Below are 17282 nucleotides of genomic sequence, written 5' to 3'. Positions count from 1 at the left end.
ATCTCATGCGAAAGACGGCACCTCCGACAGTGCAGCACTCCCTCAGCACTGCACTGGGAGTGTCAGCCTAGCTTTTTGTGCTCAAGTTCTCTGGAGTGGGACTTAGAACCCACAACCTTCTGACTCAGAGGCGAGAGAGGGTGCTGCCCACTGAGCCACAGCTGACAAGACAAGAAACCTAACCAAAAAAAAAGAACATTCGTAAATATAATCTGAGTTTCATTAAAGACACACAGACAGAAGAGACGGTGCCAACTTGAGTTTTAACAGCCTGTAGGAGGAAGGAAAGACTGAGGGGGGAGTTCCACAGTTTTGAGGTTCTGGGAAAGAATTAGAATGGATGGGTTTTGATTTCAATACAATGAGGAGGAAGAGCGTGGAGGACAAGGGTAGGTCGGAGCTTCAGATAGATAGGAGAGGAAAGGTCAGATATGTTAGTATAGAGGGAGGCAAGAAAGATTGCAACAGAGAAAGAGAGAGCTTAGAAGCTTTTACATATATCCTGACCATTAGTGCAAGAGCCAGGCTAACTCTTGCAGTGGTGAGAGTCACTGGATAGAAAGGGCTGTGTCAACGACATGACTGGAAAAACCTGTAGGTAGGTGTGAGGATCAAGTCTAAATAATATCCAAGATTACAAAACCAAGCCAAGTCTGAACAGTATTGAAACAGGCCATTCGGCCCATCAAGTCTGTACACCCAGTGTCCCCCCCACCACCCATCAAACCCATCGTCCTCTCCTGCTCACTCCTCATATCCTTGTTGGCTCAGATTATAGTTTCCTAAAACTAAGTTGTAATCACTAAGGCAGGCCTTGGCTAATATCCAACAATGCTCATTATGAAATAAAAACAGAAAATGCTGGGAACACTCAGCAGGTCAGGCAGCATCTATAGAGAGAGAAACAGAGTTAACGTTTCAGGTCAATGACCCTTCGTCAGAATGGGAAAAAGTTAGAGATGGAGCAGGTTTTTAAGCAAGTGTAGGGGCAGGGAGAGGGGGGAGGGGAGGAAAGAACAAAAGGGGAAGGTCTGTGATAGGGTGGAAGGCAGGAGAGATTAAAAGACAAAAGGGATGAGGGTGCGAGGCAAAAGGAGATGGTAATGGGACAAGTTAAGAAACAAAAGATGGCTCTAGATGAAGTGTAAACGGCAGAATGATCGACGGCTGCCATGAGAGAGAGAAAAAAACTGATAGGGGCAGAAGTTATGCTCATTATGATCTTGGAGAAAGTCTTTAAATGCTACCTGTCTGACTGAGAGTGTCACTCAACCGAGAATCCAACATGCTACCTCATACAAGAATTCGATGAAGCAGGTGTACAAATATTTTACAAGCTCGAATCTTCAAAACAACTTTTAAGCGGAGAACATTTCATGGCTCAGTGGAAGCACTCTCTCTGAGTCCGAAGGTTGTGGGTTCAAAGTCCCACTCCAGGGACTTGAGCACATAAAGCTAGGCTGACACTCCCAGTGCAGTGCTGAGGGAGTGCTGCACTGTCGGAGGTGCCGTCTTTCGGATGAGACGTTAAACCAAGGCCTCGTCTGCTCTCACAGGTGGACGTAAAAGCTCCCATGGCACTATTTTGAAGAAGAGCAGGGGAGTTCTCCCCGGTGTCCTGGGGCCAATATTCATCCCTCAACCAATATCACTAAAACAGATGATCTGGACATCATCACATTGCTGTTTGTGGGAGCTTGCTGTGCGCAAACTGGCTGCTCCGTTTCCTGCATTGCAAGAGTGACAGCATTTCAAAAAGTACTTCATTGGCAGTGAAGCACTTTGGAACGTCCAGTGGTCATGTAAGGCGCTATATAAATGCAAGTCTTTTTCAAAGTAGCATTCCCCCGCCCCCCGCCCACGCAGTTGTCTCATCCTCTCAGCTGACAAATGGAGCAATACTTTTACAGAGATTAAAATAGATTTATTGGTTGGTGGGAATATAGTTTTTCCCTATAATAATTCTAACTGCACACACACAGGAACACCTTTGCTGGCAGGCATTGAGTTTGCCCGGTGTATTGCAAAGGGACAGTTATGATAGCTTGACTGCGGACAGATAAATGTTAATCAGTGGCCTCTCTCAATGGTTTGGTGCGGTGTTATCCAACGGAAAATGCCGACCAGCCACAGGTGTGGCTATGGCGACACCGTTGTAGCCACCTGCACTAACGTCAGTCGAAAACGCCTTGCACCCACTCACACGATCCAGGGGCATGTACTGCACATGTGTATAATCACAAACATCTGCCACCATAGAGCAGCCAAGGAAGTAAAGCACTCGCACACTCTGCGCTGCATCTCGCCATTTAACCAACAAAACCCACAAAAAGGTTAAAGTTCACACGCACAGGCCGTGTGGATCTGAGTATTAAGATCCCACATCCAATTCGTTTCGTATTTACCAATCAGAAACGCACATCTGGATTCCCCAATTGTGGCTAGTGGCTAACGTACTGGACAAGACCTGGCTCAGTTGGTGAGTGCACTGCCTGTTGTAGTACTCAGCAGTACACACGAGGAAAGGGGGGTCAGGTACGGTCTCCGCACTCAGTTAATTTGATCTTAGCTGGGCTGTCGGTTGGGATGCGGCAATTTTCTTCCGCGGCCCAGGGCTAGGGAGCTACACAAAGATCAGTCAGGGCGCTCACTCCTGGTCACTGTTTACTGGAGAGTGCACATGGTCATCAGGCGAGGACAGATATCAGATTCAACTGCGACGCCCTACGTGGTCGAATGGCTTGAAGAAGGGCCATTGAGATGAGGTACTGGATTGGCTGCTGGTGCCTATAGAAATGTAGCCCAGTGAGACTTAGCGTTTCAGGAGAAGGAAGGAAGGAAGGAAACTGAATGGATAAAAAAAAAATGATGGGCAAACAATTATGACTAAGCTCTTCTGTAAATTTCATATCTTGGTCCTCTCACTCTCTGAGCTTCTCTGCAAATGACAATCTCTCCTTGTCTGTCTTTTATATATTCTGTGCTTTGATGTATAATAGAGGTCAGGCAACTTAAAATTACGTACATCAGTTAAGCAGAGACATACCAGTTTTTAAAAAAAATCACAATGTTATACAGCTACTGTAAAACCAGCATTGCAGACGTGGCTTGAACTGTTTGTACATTTACTGGGACACAGTGCCAAGAAATCCTCAGAAATAAGAGTTCCCAGGAAATGCCCAACTCTCGCCCATTCAAATCTAAAAGTAAAAGTATCCGGAACTCTCGTGATCGAATTATCTGTGGGTCACTCAGCTCAATCCTGGAAGCGGTGCAAGAGTTCGCAGGTCTTTTTCTCAATAATCTCGTACATTTTTTTAACGCGTTTGTCACTAACAGTCCGCACGTAGCTCTCGGCATCCAGCACTGCCATTCCATCATGGACATCGCCCATTATAAGGAGGGGTCCGTCTGCCAGGGTTATGTTTGGACACGGGCAGTCCCAGTCCATGTTGATCATTATCACCTCCAAATGTTTGAAGTCAAAAAACTTGAGCCCCATTTTCTCATCCTTCAGCACCTCGTCCAGTGTAAACTTGGCAACTCCAGAGTCTTGTTCCTCGACGATCTCGGTCACCCGTCCCACAATAGCGTAGTCACTCCTGCAGAAGCTGGGAACTATCTTGTGGCGAGGTTTGCACGCCTTGCACTGTTGGTTTTTAGGGAAAGGGCAGGTTTCCTCGCACACCTCCTTGCTCTCAAAATTATTCTTGTTCCCCTCGCAGCCACCGTAAACAAAGGCATGGCACTGCTTCATCAGGGAGTTGTAAGCCCACCTCGCCTCCCACATCTTGCAAGGACCCTGCACAGCAGGAAAGGTGCAGATATTGACCGTCTCGTTGATGCAAGCCAACCTGCACTCTTCATACGTTTCAAACTGGTTCTTGCTCCCGTCGCAGCCTCCAAACATGAACGTTGAGCACGTGCCCTTCTTGTGGTCGTAGAACCACCTCACGTGTTGGCGACCACATTCCCTCTTGTCCGGATCTTTAAAGCACTCCCCAGATGGTAACGGCCGGGTTTTGCTGGGCGGGCTCTCTCCAGAATGTTCGCGCTTGATGACGGACAACGGGAAGTCTGCTCTCAGAAGCCCGGCGGCATTCCTTGCGGTGCACGTGTAGATCCCCGCGTCCGCCTGCTGGGTGTTGTAAATAACCAGCTGACCGATATTGGTGACCACCACATTGGCGTACATTTGGTCAGGCCTCATGATGATACTTTCGCGGTAGTCGCTCTGCTTCTCCCACGTGATGTCCGGCCTGGGACGCCCGCTGACGTCGCAGTGAAAGCTCACCGTGCCGCCAATATAGACAGACTGGTGGAACGGGTTGGTGTAGAGAGCTGGAGGGATGGAGTCTTCCAGCGAGGTTGTCGACAGTGGGTTCGCAGTGGTCTCCAAAGGCTGGGGGCTGGTGTTGGGCCAGGTGATGTGGTACCTGCAGGTCACCACAGTCAAGCTGATGCCTCTGATGCAGGCCTCTGCGTCCATGTAACATTTGTTGTAGTAGGTCAAGCCATCCGAGGCACAGGTGAAATTGGGCTCCTTCTCACACCTGTCCTTGCACTTGCAGACCGGCTGGCCGTTCCAGATATCGCACTCCGAGCCTTGCTGCGTGCACACGATCCTCTCACATGTCGCCTCTTTGGAAAGGTCCAAGGACGCTAAGCTGCCATCTGCAAACCTTGCTGCCACACAGCTCTTCAAGCCGCACACGTTGGTGCAGCACTTCTCAAAGTTCTGACAATCCTGAAATCAGCAATGGACACAACAGTTACTTCAACGGGAACATAAGAAATAGGATCATGAGTGACATGACTTAAGTAATAATACTGGGCGGCCTGCTGGTGGCGCTGTCCAGGGAGAGTATAAATACTTGGGCATGGGCCCAGCTTGTGCAGGACATTCTTTAACAGGAACTAGTGAAGGACACAACTAGATCTCCATGTTGAAAAACGGTTGATTAAAGCCTTAATACTCAGACCGAGTGCCTAGTAGTTTTCTTACGTCAATGAGTACGTCATTCGGCCCTTCGAGCCTTCTTTGCCAGTCAATAAGATAATGGCTGATCATCGACCTCAACTCCACCTTCTCGCACTATCCCCATATCCCTTGATTCCCTTAATATCCAAAAATCTATCGATCTCAGCCATGAATATACTCGACGACTGAGCATTCACAGCCCTCTGGGGTAGAGCATTCCAAAGATTCACCACCCTCTGAGTGAAGAAATTTCTCCTCATCTCAGTCCTAGATGGCCGACTTCTTATTCTAAGACTGTGACCCCTGGTTCTAGACTCTCCAGCCAGGGGAAACATCCTCCCAGCATCTGCCCTGTAAGAATTTTATATTTTTTAATGAGATCACCTCTCATTCTTCTAAATTCTAGGGAATATAGACTTAATCTCTCCTCTTTAGCAATCCCCATATCCCAGGAATCAGTCTGGTGAACCTTCATTGCACTCCCTCTAAAGCAAGTATATCCTTCCTTAGGTAAGGAGACCAAAACTGTAATAACAACAGAAAATGCTGGAAAAACTCAGCAGGCCAGGCAACATCCGTGGAGAGAAATTAGAGTCAACGTTTCAGGTGAAAACCCTTTGTCAAGGCTAAAGAGGCACAGGAAATGAAACAGATTAAGAGGCCAGGCTGGGAGAGAACAAAAGAGAAGAGACATTAAGAGGTATTCAAAACGAGACGAGATGGTGATAGGACTAGTGGAGACAAAAGACGGCTCTAGATTAGGTGTGAAATGCGCTGGCAGAATGGGAGACAGCTGCCATGTGGGAGAGAGAAAAAAAAGAAGGGGGGGGGGGGGAAACCAAAACAAAGGTGTGGATAAAAAATATAAGTAAAAATGTAATAGGGGCCGAGGTTATGATCTGAAATTGTTGAACTCGATATTGAGTCCGGAAGGCTGCAAAGTGCCTAATCGGAAGATGAGGTGCTGTTCCTCGAGTTTACGTTGAGCTTCCGTAGAACAATGCAAGAGGCCGAGGATGGTGAGGTCCGAGTGGGAATGGGGCGGTGAATTAAAATGACAGGCGACCGGAAGCTCGGGGTCACCCTTACGGACTGAACGGAGGTGTTCCGCAAAGCGATCACCCAATCTACGTTTGGTCTCCCCAGTGTAGAGGAGACTGCATCGTGAGCAGCGAATACAGTATACTAGATTGCAAGAAGTACAAGTAAATCGCTGTTTCACCTGGAAGGGGTGTTTGGGGCCCTGGATAGTGGGAAGGGGGGAGGTATAAGGGAAGGTGTTACATCTCCTGCGCTTGCACAGGAAGGTGCCGGGCGAAGGGGAAGGGGTGCTGGGGGTGATAGAGGTGTGGACTAGGGTGTTTCGGAGGGAGCGGTCCCTATGGAATGCTGAAAGGGGAGGGGAGGGGAAGATGCGTTTGGTGGTGGGATCACTTTGGAGGTGGCGGAAATGGTGGAGGATGACCAAAACTGTACACTGGGAACGGGCTGCTTACCGACCTCTGATAGATTCCTAATATTGCTTTATCATGAGGCACTTCATAGATTTACTGAAATCCGTACACAGAACAAAACAAAAGCACCTCGCGCTGTTTAAATATCTACTGTCGTTTCATAGATGTTGTTAATATCATTTAAACCACAAGGGGGTGGAATTTCCTGTGTATTTAAGCCCAGAGACACGTGTAAATGGGGCATAATACACGGAGTAAAAGACCGAGGAAACTCGGGTGCAAATGTATTACGAAAATAATTGCTTTACGCCCAAATTTCCTCGCTCTTTTATGCCGTCTATCGGTCCCTGCGCCCGAATGCATCTCAGCTCGTTATAATGGCTCCGCCCCCCCCCCCCCCCAGGCTAAAGAGCCATGCACGTGAATTTCCTGCAATTACACTGGTTCAAAACGAAACAAAATACCACACACTGTTTGAATATATCTACAATAGTTTTATCGTCTGAACATTATTGAAATCCTGTTTCCTCATTGGCTGGGTGCAGTAAGTCATTGCCCCTTGAGCCACCGAGGGCAGGAAGGTCATAGGTTAGGTCCTCAGTCAGTGCACTAGTTGGGAGGCTTCAGTATAGGTTGGTTAAGGAAGGGGGGGGGAAAGAAATTGGAAGATAGGAACAGGAGGAGGCCATTCAGCCCCTCGAGCCTGCTCCGCCATTCTATTAGTGATCAACTCCATTTTTCCGCCTTAGTCCCTTAATAACCTTACCCAACGAAATCTATCAATCTCAGTCGTGCAAGTTCCAGTTGTCCCAGCATCCACAGCCTCTTGAAGAGAATTCCAGATTTCTACTAGCCTTTGTGTGAAAAAGTGCTTCCTGATTCCTCTCCTAAATGGCCTAGTTCCAGTTTTAAGATTATGTCCCCCTTCTTGATTCCCCCACCAGAGGAAATCATTTCCCTGAATCTACCCAATCGAATCCTTTCAACATTTTAAACACCTCGATCAGCTCACCCCTCAATCTTCTATACTCAAGGGAATACAACAACAACTTGAATTTATATAGCGCCTTTAACGTAGCAGGCCCTTCACAGGAGTGTTATTAAATTTAATTTGACACCGAGCCACATGAGGAGAAATTAGGGCAGGTGACCAAAAGCTTGGTCAAAGAGGTAGGTTTAAGAAGTGTCTTAAAGGAGGAAAGAGAGATAGCGAGGCGGAGAGGTTTAGGGAGGGAATGCCAGAGCTTAGGGCCTAGGCAGCAGAAGGCACGGCCACCAAAGGTGGAGCAATTATAATCAGGGATGCTCAAGAGGGCAGAATTAGAGGAGCGCAGATATCTTGGGAGATTGTGGGGCTGGAGGAGATTACAGAGATAGGAAGGGGCGAGGCCATGGAGGGATTTGAAAACAAGGATAAGAATTTTTAAATCGAGGCGCTGCTTAACCGGGAGCCAAGTTTATGCAACCTGTCCTGATAATGTAATCCTCTAAGCCCTGGTATTAGTCTACCTCAATCAGCAAAGGTTCCTCTCATCATTTGAGTGTAACGTATCCAAGTTTGCTGATGATACAAAGTTAGGTGGGAAAGTAAGCTGTGAGGAGGACACAAATAATAATAATAATTCAACTTTATTGTCATTGTACAATGCACAAGTACAAGTACATGAACAATGAAATGTGATCTTGCAAGCTCCCATGAGTCCAGTACAAATAACATTAACATTAAATGTAAATAGCACCGTCCTGGGAGAAGCAAAGCCGCTGCGTCTGTGCGCGCCGCCATTCCATTTCCACCATTCCTCCTGTCTGACAATCTTCAGCCCAACGCCCGGGCCTGCTCACCAGCCACCCCTCCTGGGGCTCCTTCCATGACCACCTGCACCTGGTCTTCCCTGATGGTCACCCCTCCAGGTACTAACCAGGCCTGGCTCTGCTTAGTTTCACAAGCCTCAACCAGTGACCCTGTCCCTAGTCCCAGAGAGATATAGACAGGTTGACTGAGTGGGCAAGAACATGGCAAATGGAATACAATGTGGGGAAGAGTGAAGTTATCCACTTTGGTAGGAAAAACAAAAAAGCAGAATATTTGTTGAATGGTGAGAGACTGGGAAATGTTTGCACTCAGAGGGACCTGGGTGTCCTTGTACACGAATCACTGAAAGTTAACATGCAGGAACAGCAAACAATTAGGAAAGCAAATGGTATGTTAGCTTTTGATACAAAGGGATTAGAGTATAAGAGTAAAGAAGTCTTACTACAATTATACAGGGCATTGGTGAGGCCACACCTGGAGTACTGTGTACAGTTCTGGTCTCCTTACCTAAGGAAAGACATACTTGCCTTAGAGGGAGTGCAGCGAAGGTTCACTAGACTGGTTCCTGAGATGAGGGGATTGCCCTATGAGGAGAGATTGAGTAGACTAGGCCTATATTCCTTAGAGTTTAGAAGAATAAGAGATGATCTAATTGAAACATATAAAATTCTTAAGGGGCTTGACAGGGTTAATGCTGGGAAAATGTTTCCCCTGGCTGGGGAATCTAGAACACGGGGTCACAGTCACAGAATAAGGGGTCGGCCATTTAGGACTGAGATGAGGAGAAATTTCTTCACTCAAAGGGTGGTGAATCTTTGGAATTCTCTACCCCAGAGAGCTGTGGATGCTCAGCCATTGAGTTTTATCAAGACAGAGGTCGATAAATTTTTGGGAACGAAGGGAATCAAGGGATATGGGGATAGTGCGGGAAGGTGGAGTTGAGGTAGAGGATCAGCCATGATCTTATTGAATGGTGGTGCAGGCTCGAAGGTCCAAATGGCCGACTCCTGCTCGTATTTCTTGTGTTCTTTTAGATAGCGTACATGAGAAGGTGTTGGGAGTGGACAGGGTCAAACTTGGTCATGATGCTCCCGTGTTTAATTAATCTGCTAACAGTCCCTGACTGGTTCAGACAGAACAGTAATGAACCGACGAGTGACTGGGGCTGAGGGATCAGTGCCCCAAGATGAGATAGCGCATGAGGAACATGAGAAAACTGATTCGACAATTTTAAAAGAAACATACATTTCTTTAAACTTGATAGCAGTGATGAAAGAACTCGTATTTATATATCGCCTGTCAGGCCTCCGACATCCTAAATGAATCACTTTTTAAGTGTCGATGCCATTGTTTTGCAGGTAAATGTGGCAGCATATTTGTACACAGCAAGGCCCAACAGAATTTACACAATGTTAATTGCTGATCAATTTCATCCATTAAAATTCAAGTGGGCTGCGAATCAGACACATGCCCAATGATCTGGAAGGCGCTGCCTGAAAGGGTAGCGGGAGCAGATTCAATAGTAGCTTTCAGAAGGGAATTGGATATATACTTGAAAAGGAGAAATTTGCAGGGCTGTGGGCAAAGAGCAGGCGAGTGTGGGATTAATTGGAGAGCTCTTTCAAAGAGCCGGCACAGGCACAATGGCCTCCTCCTGTGCTGTATGATTCCCCTGAAGGTGCTGATTCTTCCTGGGGTAAAGTTTAACAGACATTTACAGCCTCAGGTACCTCAACCAAGTGGTTGATCTTCACATGAGAGTCTGGACAGGCTGTAAGTTAGGCAGGATATTTGACTGGGTGGAGGGTGGGGGCACATCACCGCTAAGCCTGATCCTATTTACTATGGGGAAAGAGCAGGGGGACTGCGACTAGTTGGACATCTCTTTCAAAGGGCCGGCACAGGCATGATGGGCCAAATGGCTGTCTGATTCTATGATTCTAACTCTCTCAGTACCGAGTTAATCAAGCTGTTATTTCTACATGATTAAAGAATATGGGATATGGAATCTCTCTGCGCCGCCTGTTATCAGCGCACGTGGACAGATTAATGGGGGGGAGATTAACACCCAGGTAGTGAAGGTGAGGATCACCCCCCCCCCCCCCGATGCATTTACGAATTTGGTACGCATGACACACAACAGCAACAACATCCTGCATTTATATAGCACCTATAACGCAAAACATCCCAAGGCGCTTCACAAGAGCATAATCAGACTGAAGAGCGATATGAAGCTGGCAGTCTAACTCCGGTCTGCATCACTGTAAACGCGCAAGGGTCTCAGGCTGTCTTCAGTTCTGATGAGGGGCGCACTCCCGAAACTTGTGCTTTTTCTCTTTCTGGAAGCTGACCAATCTGCCGTTCATCCCCAGCATTTTTCAGTCTGTATATCTAACTGGGTTTATGCAGTATCACTGCACCCTTTCACCGGAGAAGAGTGGATCCCTGTGGCCAGGCAGCCGTGGCTCAGTGGGCAGCGCTCTCGCCTTCTGAGTCAGAAGGTTGAGGGGTTCATAGTCCCCACTCCAGAGACACACCACAGAGACTTGAGCACAAAAATCCAGGCTGACGCTCCCAGTGCAGTGCTGAGGGAGCGCTGCACTGTCGGAGGTGCCGTCTTTCAGATGAGACATTAAACCGAGGCCGCGTCTGCTCTCTCGGGTAAACGTGAAAGATCCCGTGGCCACTATTTCAAAGAAGGGCAGCGAGTTCTCCCTGAATGTTCTGGCCCGATATTTTATCCCTTAACCAACACCGCTAAAAACAGATTATCTGGACATGGCGCTGTTGGTGGGAGCTTGCTGTGGGTAAATTGGCTGCCACGTTTCCTACATTGCAACGGTGATTACACTTCAAAAGTACTTCATTGGCTGTAAAGCGCTTTGGGTCGTCGTGAAAGGCGCTATAGAAATTCAGGTTCTCTCTTTTCTGTGGCTTGTCCCATATTCTCAACACCAGACTGGTAACAATTGTCAGAAAGCACAAGTTCTAATATTACAGAGCAGCTAGAAATTCCACAGACCCGAACCTGTCTCACACTGGGCATTGCTACCGGTACACGTCGGTCTAATCGGTAAATGTAAGAAGTCACACAACACCAGGCTATAATCCAACAGCTTTATTTGTGATTTCAAATAAAACTGTTGGACTATAACCTGGTGTTGTGTGACTTCTTACATTTGTCCACCCCAGTCCAACACCGGCATCTCCACATCATAATCGGTAAATGGTTTAGAATGCATAAAGATCTACGCTTTCTTATTGAAGAGCGCTATCTAATGTCTGGCAGGTCAGATTTTTAAAAAAAACCTCTTCCGTTTCGACAAAGAAAACGCAAGTGGTCCTTATTCAAACTGAGTCCAAATTAATAAAATGACAATTTTTAAACATTTAAAGAAAGCCAAGCTCGGGCAGTAACGGCTAATTGACGCTGAAAATGACCACTTCAGAAAAGGATCCCGCAGCCCTACAAGCCTTATGCTGCACCGCTTCGATGGCAGTAACTTGCTGGGACATTAAAGATGTCTATTTACAGCGCTTGCACGTTCTACCTCATCGGCGTTGCACTCCCTCTCGCAGGTGCTCTGCGCGTCCACCCACAGGCCGGGGTTGAGCTGGTTTGGGCAGGCGCTGGGGTGGGAGAGCTTGGTGCCCCGAGTCAGACTCAACAAAGGCAACAACCCCAGCACGATCGCCAGTGTCCTGGACTGAATTCTGACAATCCTGGGCTTCCTCACGAACATCGATCCCGATCCGCTCCTGCTGCACATCAAGGCACAAACGCACCCACGCACAAACCCCAGCATGTTTATGCCCAGCAGCGGGAAAAAAAAAGTTGCCCAAACTTTTTGTTCTAACTTTAAAAAAAAAAGTTTACCAAGTGAGTGGAAAGTCAGCAATCAGGCAGTTAAAAAAGGCTGTTCATTGGGTAATGAGGCATAAAGGACTGTAACCCGAGTAGTGTCCATTGAAATGGTATAAAGTGGAAGTGACAGTGTTAAACTTTTTGACCCAGACTTTTTAGCCCAACCTAGTCAGTAAAAGCAGAAACAACATACTTGGGGGAACTAGCAAACCAAACAGAGGACCTAGTTTTTCATTGAAATAATAGACAATGGAATACAACACCCAGAAATACAGTATCAAATATAATGTTTTTGTGACTATTTTTAATTGTGTAACTAAAACAGAGATTTAAGGTCTTATCCTTAATTACATAGAATTTACCGCACAGAAACAGGCCATTCAGCCCATCTGGTCTGCGCTGGCGTTTATGCTCCACACGAGCCTCCTCCCACTTTGCTACATCTATGAACATAGTGTGAGATGTAGCAAAGTGGGAGGGTATGCTGTGAGGAGGATGTCATGAAACTCCAGTACGATTTGGACAGGTTGGGTGATTGGGCAGAAACATGGCAAATGCACTATAATATGGATAAATGTGAGGTTATCCACTTTGGTGGCAAAAACAGGAAGGCAGATTATTATTTGAATGGCAATAGATTGGGAGAAGGGGAAGTGCAAAGAGACCTGGGTGTCCTTGTGCACCAGTCGCTGAAGGTGCAGCAGGCGGTTAAGAAGGCAAATGGTATGTTGGCCTTCGTAGCAAGAGGGTTCGAGTACAGGAACAAGGATGTCTTGCTACAGTTGTACAGGGCCTTGGTGAGACCGCACCTTGAGTATTGTGTGCAGTTTTGGTCGCCTTACGTGAGGAAGGACGTTCTTGCCATGGAAGGAGTGCAGCGAAGATTCACCAGGCTGATACCTGAGATGGCAGGAATGACGTATGAGGAGAGATTGTGTCGATTGGGCTTATACTCACTGGAGTTTAGAAGATTGAGAGGGGAATCTCATCGAAACCTATAAAATTCTGTCAGGCCTGGACAGACTAGATGCAGGAAGGATGTTTCTGAGGGCCGGGGAGTCCAGAACTAGGGGTCATAGTTTAAGGATAAGGGGTAAGCCATTTAGGACTGAAATGAGGAGGAATTTCTTCACCCAGAGAGTGGTGAACCTGTGGAATTCTCTGCCACAGAGGGCGGTGGAGGCCAGTTCATTAAATATATTCAAGAAAGAGTTGGATATATTTCTTAAGGCTAAAGGGATCAAGGGATATGGGGAGAAGGCAGGGACAGGGTACTGAATTTGGATGATCAGCCATGATCTCATTGAATGGTGGAGCAGGCTTGAAGGGCCGAATGGCCTACTCCTGCTCCTATCTTCTATGTTTCTATGTTTCTATCCCTCTAGCGTGTCAGCTGTGGCTCAGTGGGTAGCACACTCACCTCTGAGTCAGAAGGTTGTGGGTTCCAAGTCCCACTCCAGGGACTTGCTCACATAAAGCTAGGCTGACACTCCAGGGGAGTGCTGCACTGTCAGAGGGTGCCGTCTTTCGGATGAGATGTTAAACCGAGGCCCCGTCTGCTCTCTCAGGTGGACATAAAAGATCCCACCGCACTATTTCGAAGAGGAGTAGGGGTGTTATCCTGCCCAGTATATCTCCCTCAACCAACATAACAAAAACAGATTATCTGGTCATTATCACATTGCTGCTTGATGTGGGAGCTTGCTGTGCGCAAAATTGGCTGCCGCGTTTCCTACATTACAGCAGTGACTCCACTTCAAAAACGACTTCATCAGCTGTAAAGCGCTTTGGGACGTCTGGTGGTCGTGAAAGGCGCTATATAAATGCAAGTCTCTCTTTCTTTTATTCCTTTCTCCCTCATGTCCTTGTCGAGCTGCCACTTACGGTTCCCTATGACACTGAGCCGTGTAACACATTTAGTCCGTTTACATCTGCAAATAACTGCAGTAATAGAAGTAACTGAGGAGGATGTTGCAGGCAGTAAGAACAAATTGGGCAGAGTCCTACATGACTTAAAGGCGTGAGATGACATGGTACTGAGTCACACAGCGTGGTTCCTGTTCTGCACGGTGTGAAGGAGCATGTTACACTACAAGACTAGCATTGGAGCAAAGCGGCATCAATTCGATGTTGTAGTTCTAGTGAAGAGGCAGCCTGAGTTACTCTTCCCCCCACTGGGCAGAGAGCGTAGTCACAGCCTGATAAATCCTACAAATGTAGGCAATTCATATTATAAATGTGGAGATAGGAACTGATAATGGAAAAAGTTAACAACAGGAAGCTCGCGCAGATGTAAGGTTTTTAATATAGAAAAAAAATTGCATTTCTATAGCGCCTTTCACAACCTCAGGAAGTTCCAAAGTGCTTTACAGCCAATGAAGTGCTTTTGAAGTGTAGTCACTGTTGTAATGTGGCAGCCAGTTGTCACAGCAAGGTGCGTGATGTTGGTTGAGAGCTAGATATTGCCCAGAACAGCGCCCCTATTCTTCAAATAGTGCCATGGGATCTTTTATATCCAACCGAGAGGACCGACAAGGGCTCAGTTTAATACCTCATCCCAGAAGATGACACCTCTGATGGTGCAGCACTCCTTCAAGCACTGTACTGAAGTGTCAGCCTAGATTATATCCTCAAGTTTCCCAAAGTGGGGCTTGAACCCGCAACTGGCTGACTCAAAAGCAGGAGAGGTTAAAAAAAACCATATTTATCCTATTCCAGGGCTATGGGGAAAGAGCGGGGCGGGGGAGGCGGGGGGGAGTGGGGCTAACTGAATTGCTCTTTCAAAGAGCCGGCACAGGCACGATGGGCCAAATGGCCTCCTTCTGTGCTGTAAGATTCTGTGATTCCATTTCGTTGACCCTTGCTTGTCACCACTCATTATCCCAGGGACAGGAATATGAACTTCTCCATCCTCTCTCCGGAACAGTTAGCCGAGTAGGGATTCAACAATGTCAACGTTCATTGCCTGCCTCCCGCCCACCATATTTCTCAACCCGCAAAGGGTTGAATTCGAGTCAGTTCTCTGTAGCAAATAAGTTGACTTTGCCAGCTCAGGAGACTTGGGTGGCAAGACTGCGTTTCTCAACAGCATTGTTTAATGTCAGGATGTCCTGATCGAAACAGAACAGTTATGGTATTGTGCCCTCCTCTTATGAAATTTGCTTCCTATAACAGCACACCTCAGGCCAGTATCACACACACACACTCCTTCCAGTATTCTAAGAAATGAGTGTAACAGGCAGCCCTGTAGCCTGATCCTAGGACTGAGATGAGGAGGAATTTCTTCACCCAGAGAGTGGTGAACCCGTGGAATTCTCTACCACACAAGGCAGTTGAGGCCAATTCATTAAATATATTCAAGAAGGAGTTAGATACATTTCTTAAGGCTAAAGGGATCAAGGGATATGGGGAGAAAGCAGGGACAGGGTACTGAATTTGGATGATCAGTCATGATCGCATTGAATGGCGGAGCGGGTTCAAGGGGCCGAATGGCCTACTCCTGCTCCTATCTTCTATGTTTCTATGTTTGTCCTTGAGTAGGCGGTGGTGGGCTGCCTTCTTGAACCGCTGCAGTCCGTGCAGTGAAGGTGCTCCCGCAATGCTCAGGTAGGGAACTGTTGTTCCAGGATTACGACAACAAAGGAATGGGTGATAAACGTCCATGTTGGGATGGATAGCTTTCTAGAGTTTCGCATGATTTAGCAGCGCAAGAATTAGGAGACACATGCAGAGCTTTTCGTCAGGAGATTGGATGGGTTGTGGAGAGTCGCAGGTGAAGTAAACTTAATGCATGAATTTCTTACCTTCTTACTGCCACCCCAACATGCGTGGCTCCTTAAAAGAGATGAATACAGAGCTCCATGGAGGAGCCTATCAACAGGGATGATTCACATTGTTGTTAATTGGTAAAAACCTTCCTACAAATCTTGTGGGTTACAAAAGGAACATATTGACCTTATTGCAGGGCTACGGGGAAAGAGCAGGGGGGAGTGGGACTAATTGGATTGCTCTTTCAAAGAGCCAGCACAGACACGATGCTTAATACAATTTTTAAAAGACGCAACTTGGAAAATATTTACAAGTACACGCTGTGACATCACTTGCCACTGGGTGTTCCTGCTCCTTGATTACGATCTGCCAGATTAAGGAACTCTGCACTGCAGAGAACGCGATCCCTTGGAACTCAGGTTGCCAACTCTGATTGGACATATTCCTGGAAGTTTCATCACATGACCTCCCGCCCTGCCCGGTCAAACAGCCCCCCCCCCCCGCCTTTTCTCCAATATTTGTATAACTAATAAATGAAAGCGTTCCAAGAAAATGAAACAAATACACCTTTTTATTTTAATGCCCCAGTGATTTTTCTCCTGGGTTTTGATCGCAACAGTGTCCAGGAGATTAATCTTCAATTCCTGGGCAATCCTGGAGGGGTTGGCGACCCTACTTGGAATTCAAACTATTGGGCGTCAAGCCTCCTTCTTGAATCGCGGCAGTCAGAGAGCTGACGGTGTTTGGCACAGGCAAAGACTATGAGGCCCAACCTCACCTATTCACTTGCTCACTGTGTCTCCCAATCCTTTCGCTCCCCACAAACACTTCGAATTGTCTGCTGAGCTTATTGATATTCGATGGCCTTCTCTGGTAACTTATTTCATACCCCGAGGGCGACACAAAATTTCATCTAATACGCTTTCTTCGCGTTAACTTCCTAATTTTAAAGGTATTTTTATTGATACTTGACTGTCCCACTTTTAAGATCTCCCTTCTTTTTGTATGAAAAGGCGAAAACAGATGAGCTTTGTAATTCCTCGAGGGTGATTAGAATGTGAATGCCCTGTGCATTTGTACGCCGCTTGACATGAATCTTGTCATTCATGTGAAAATGACTTATGTAATAATACTGGGCGGCCTGCTGGTGGCGCTGTCCAGGGAGAGTATAAATACTCGGTCATGGGCCCAGCTTGCTCAGGACATTCTTTAACAGGAACTAGTGAAGGAGACAACTAGACTTCCATGTTGTAAAACAGTTGATTAAAGCCTTGTTTAATACTCAGACCAAGTGCCTAGTTTTCTTACGTCGCTGCTTATCTGTGTGTTGCTCTAAGATAAAGATTAACACGGTCAGGCCTCCGTTAAAACAGCAAAGGAATTGCCATACAAGTGTGTTAG

The 17282-nt window shown here is 46.9% G+C and overlaps 1 protein-coding gene across 1 annotated transcript; it reads right to left on the bottom strand.

Annotated features, from left to right (window-relative positions):
- Positions 1-1913: 1913 nt before the first annotated feature.
- LOC147108062 (WAP, Kazal, immunoglobulin, Kunitz and NTR domain-containing protein 1-like) lies at positions 1914-12054 on the bottom strand. Its single transcript, XM_086006020.1, has 2 exons — positions 11800-12054; positions 1914-4747 (listed from the first exon to the last, which is right to left on the bottom strand). Exons 1-2 carry the CDS (start codon positions 12052-12054, stop codon positions 3257-3259), a joined length of 1746 nt encoding a protein of 581 aa, XP_085862146.1. The 3' UTR covers positions 1914-3256.
- Between the last annotated feature and the right edge of the window lie 5228 nt (positions 12055-17282).

The sequence above is a fragment of the Somniosus microcephalus genome, chromosome 13, assembly GCF_052327205.1.
Source record: "Somniosus microcephalus isolate GS21.2 chromosome 13, FLI_Smic_1.0, whole genome shotgun sequence".
Classification (NCBI taxonomy): Eukaryota; Metazoa; Chordata; class Chondrichthyes; order Squaliformes; family Somniosidae; genus Somniosus; species Somniosus microcephalus.
This window is presented reverse-complemented; position numbering and strand designations above follow the sequence as displayed.

Excerpts from the sequence above, each read along its gene's own strand:
- LOC147108062 (XM_086006020.1), bottom strand. The coding sequence starts at position 12,054 with ATGCTGGGGTTTGTGCGTGGGTGCGTTTGTGCCTTGATGTGCAGCAGG. Across the intron at positions 4,748-11,799 it reads GGGAGTGCAACGCCGATGAG|GATTGTCAGAACTTTGAGAA; the intron begins GTAGAACGTGCA and ends TGCTGATTTCAG.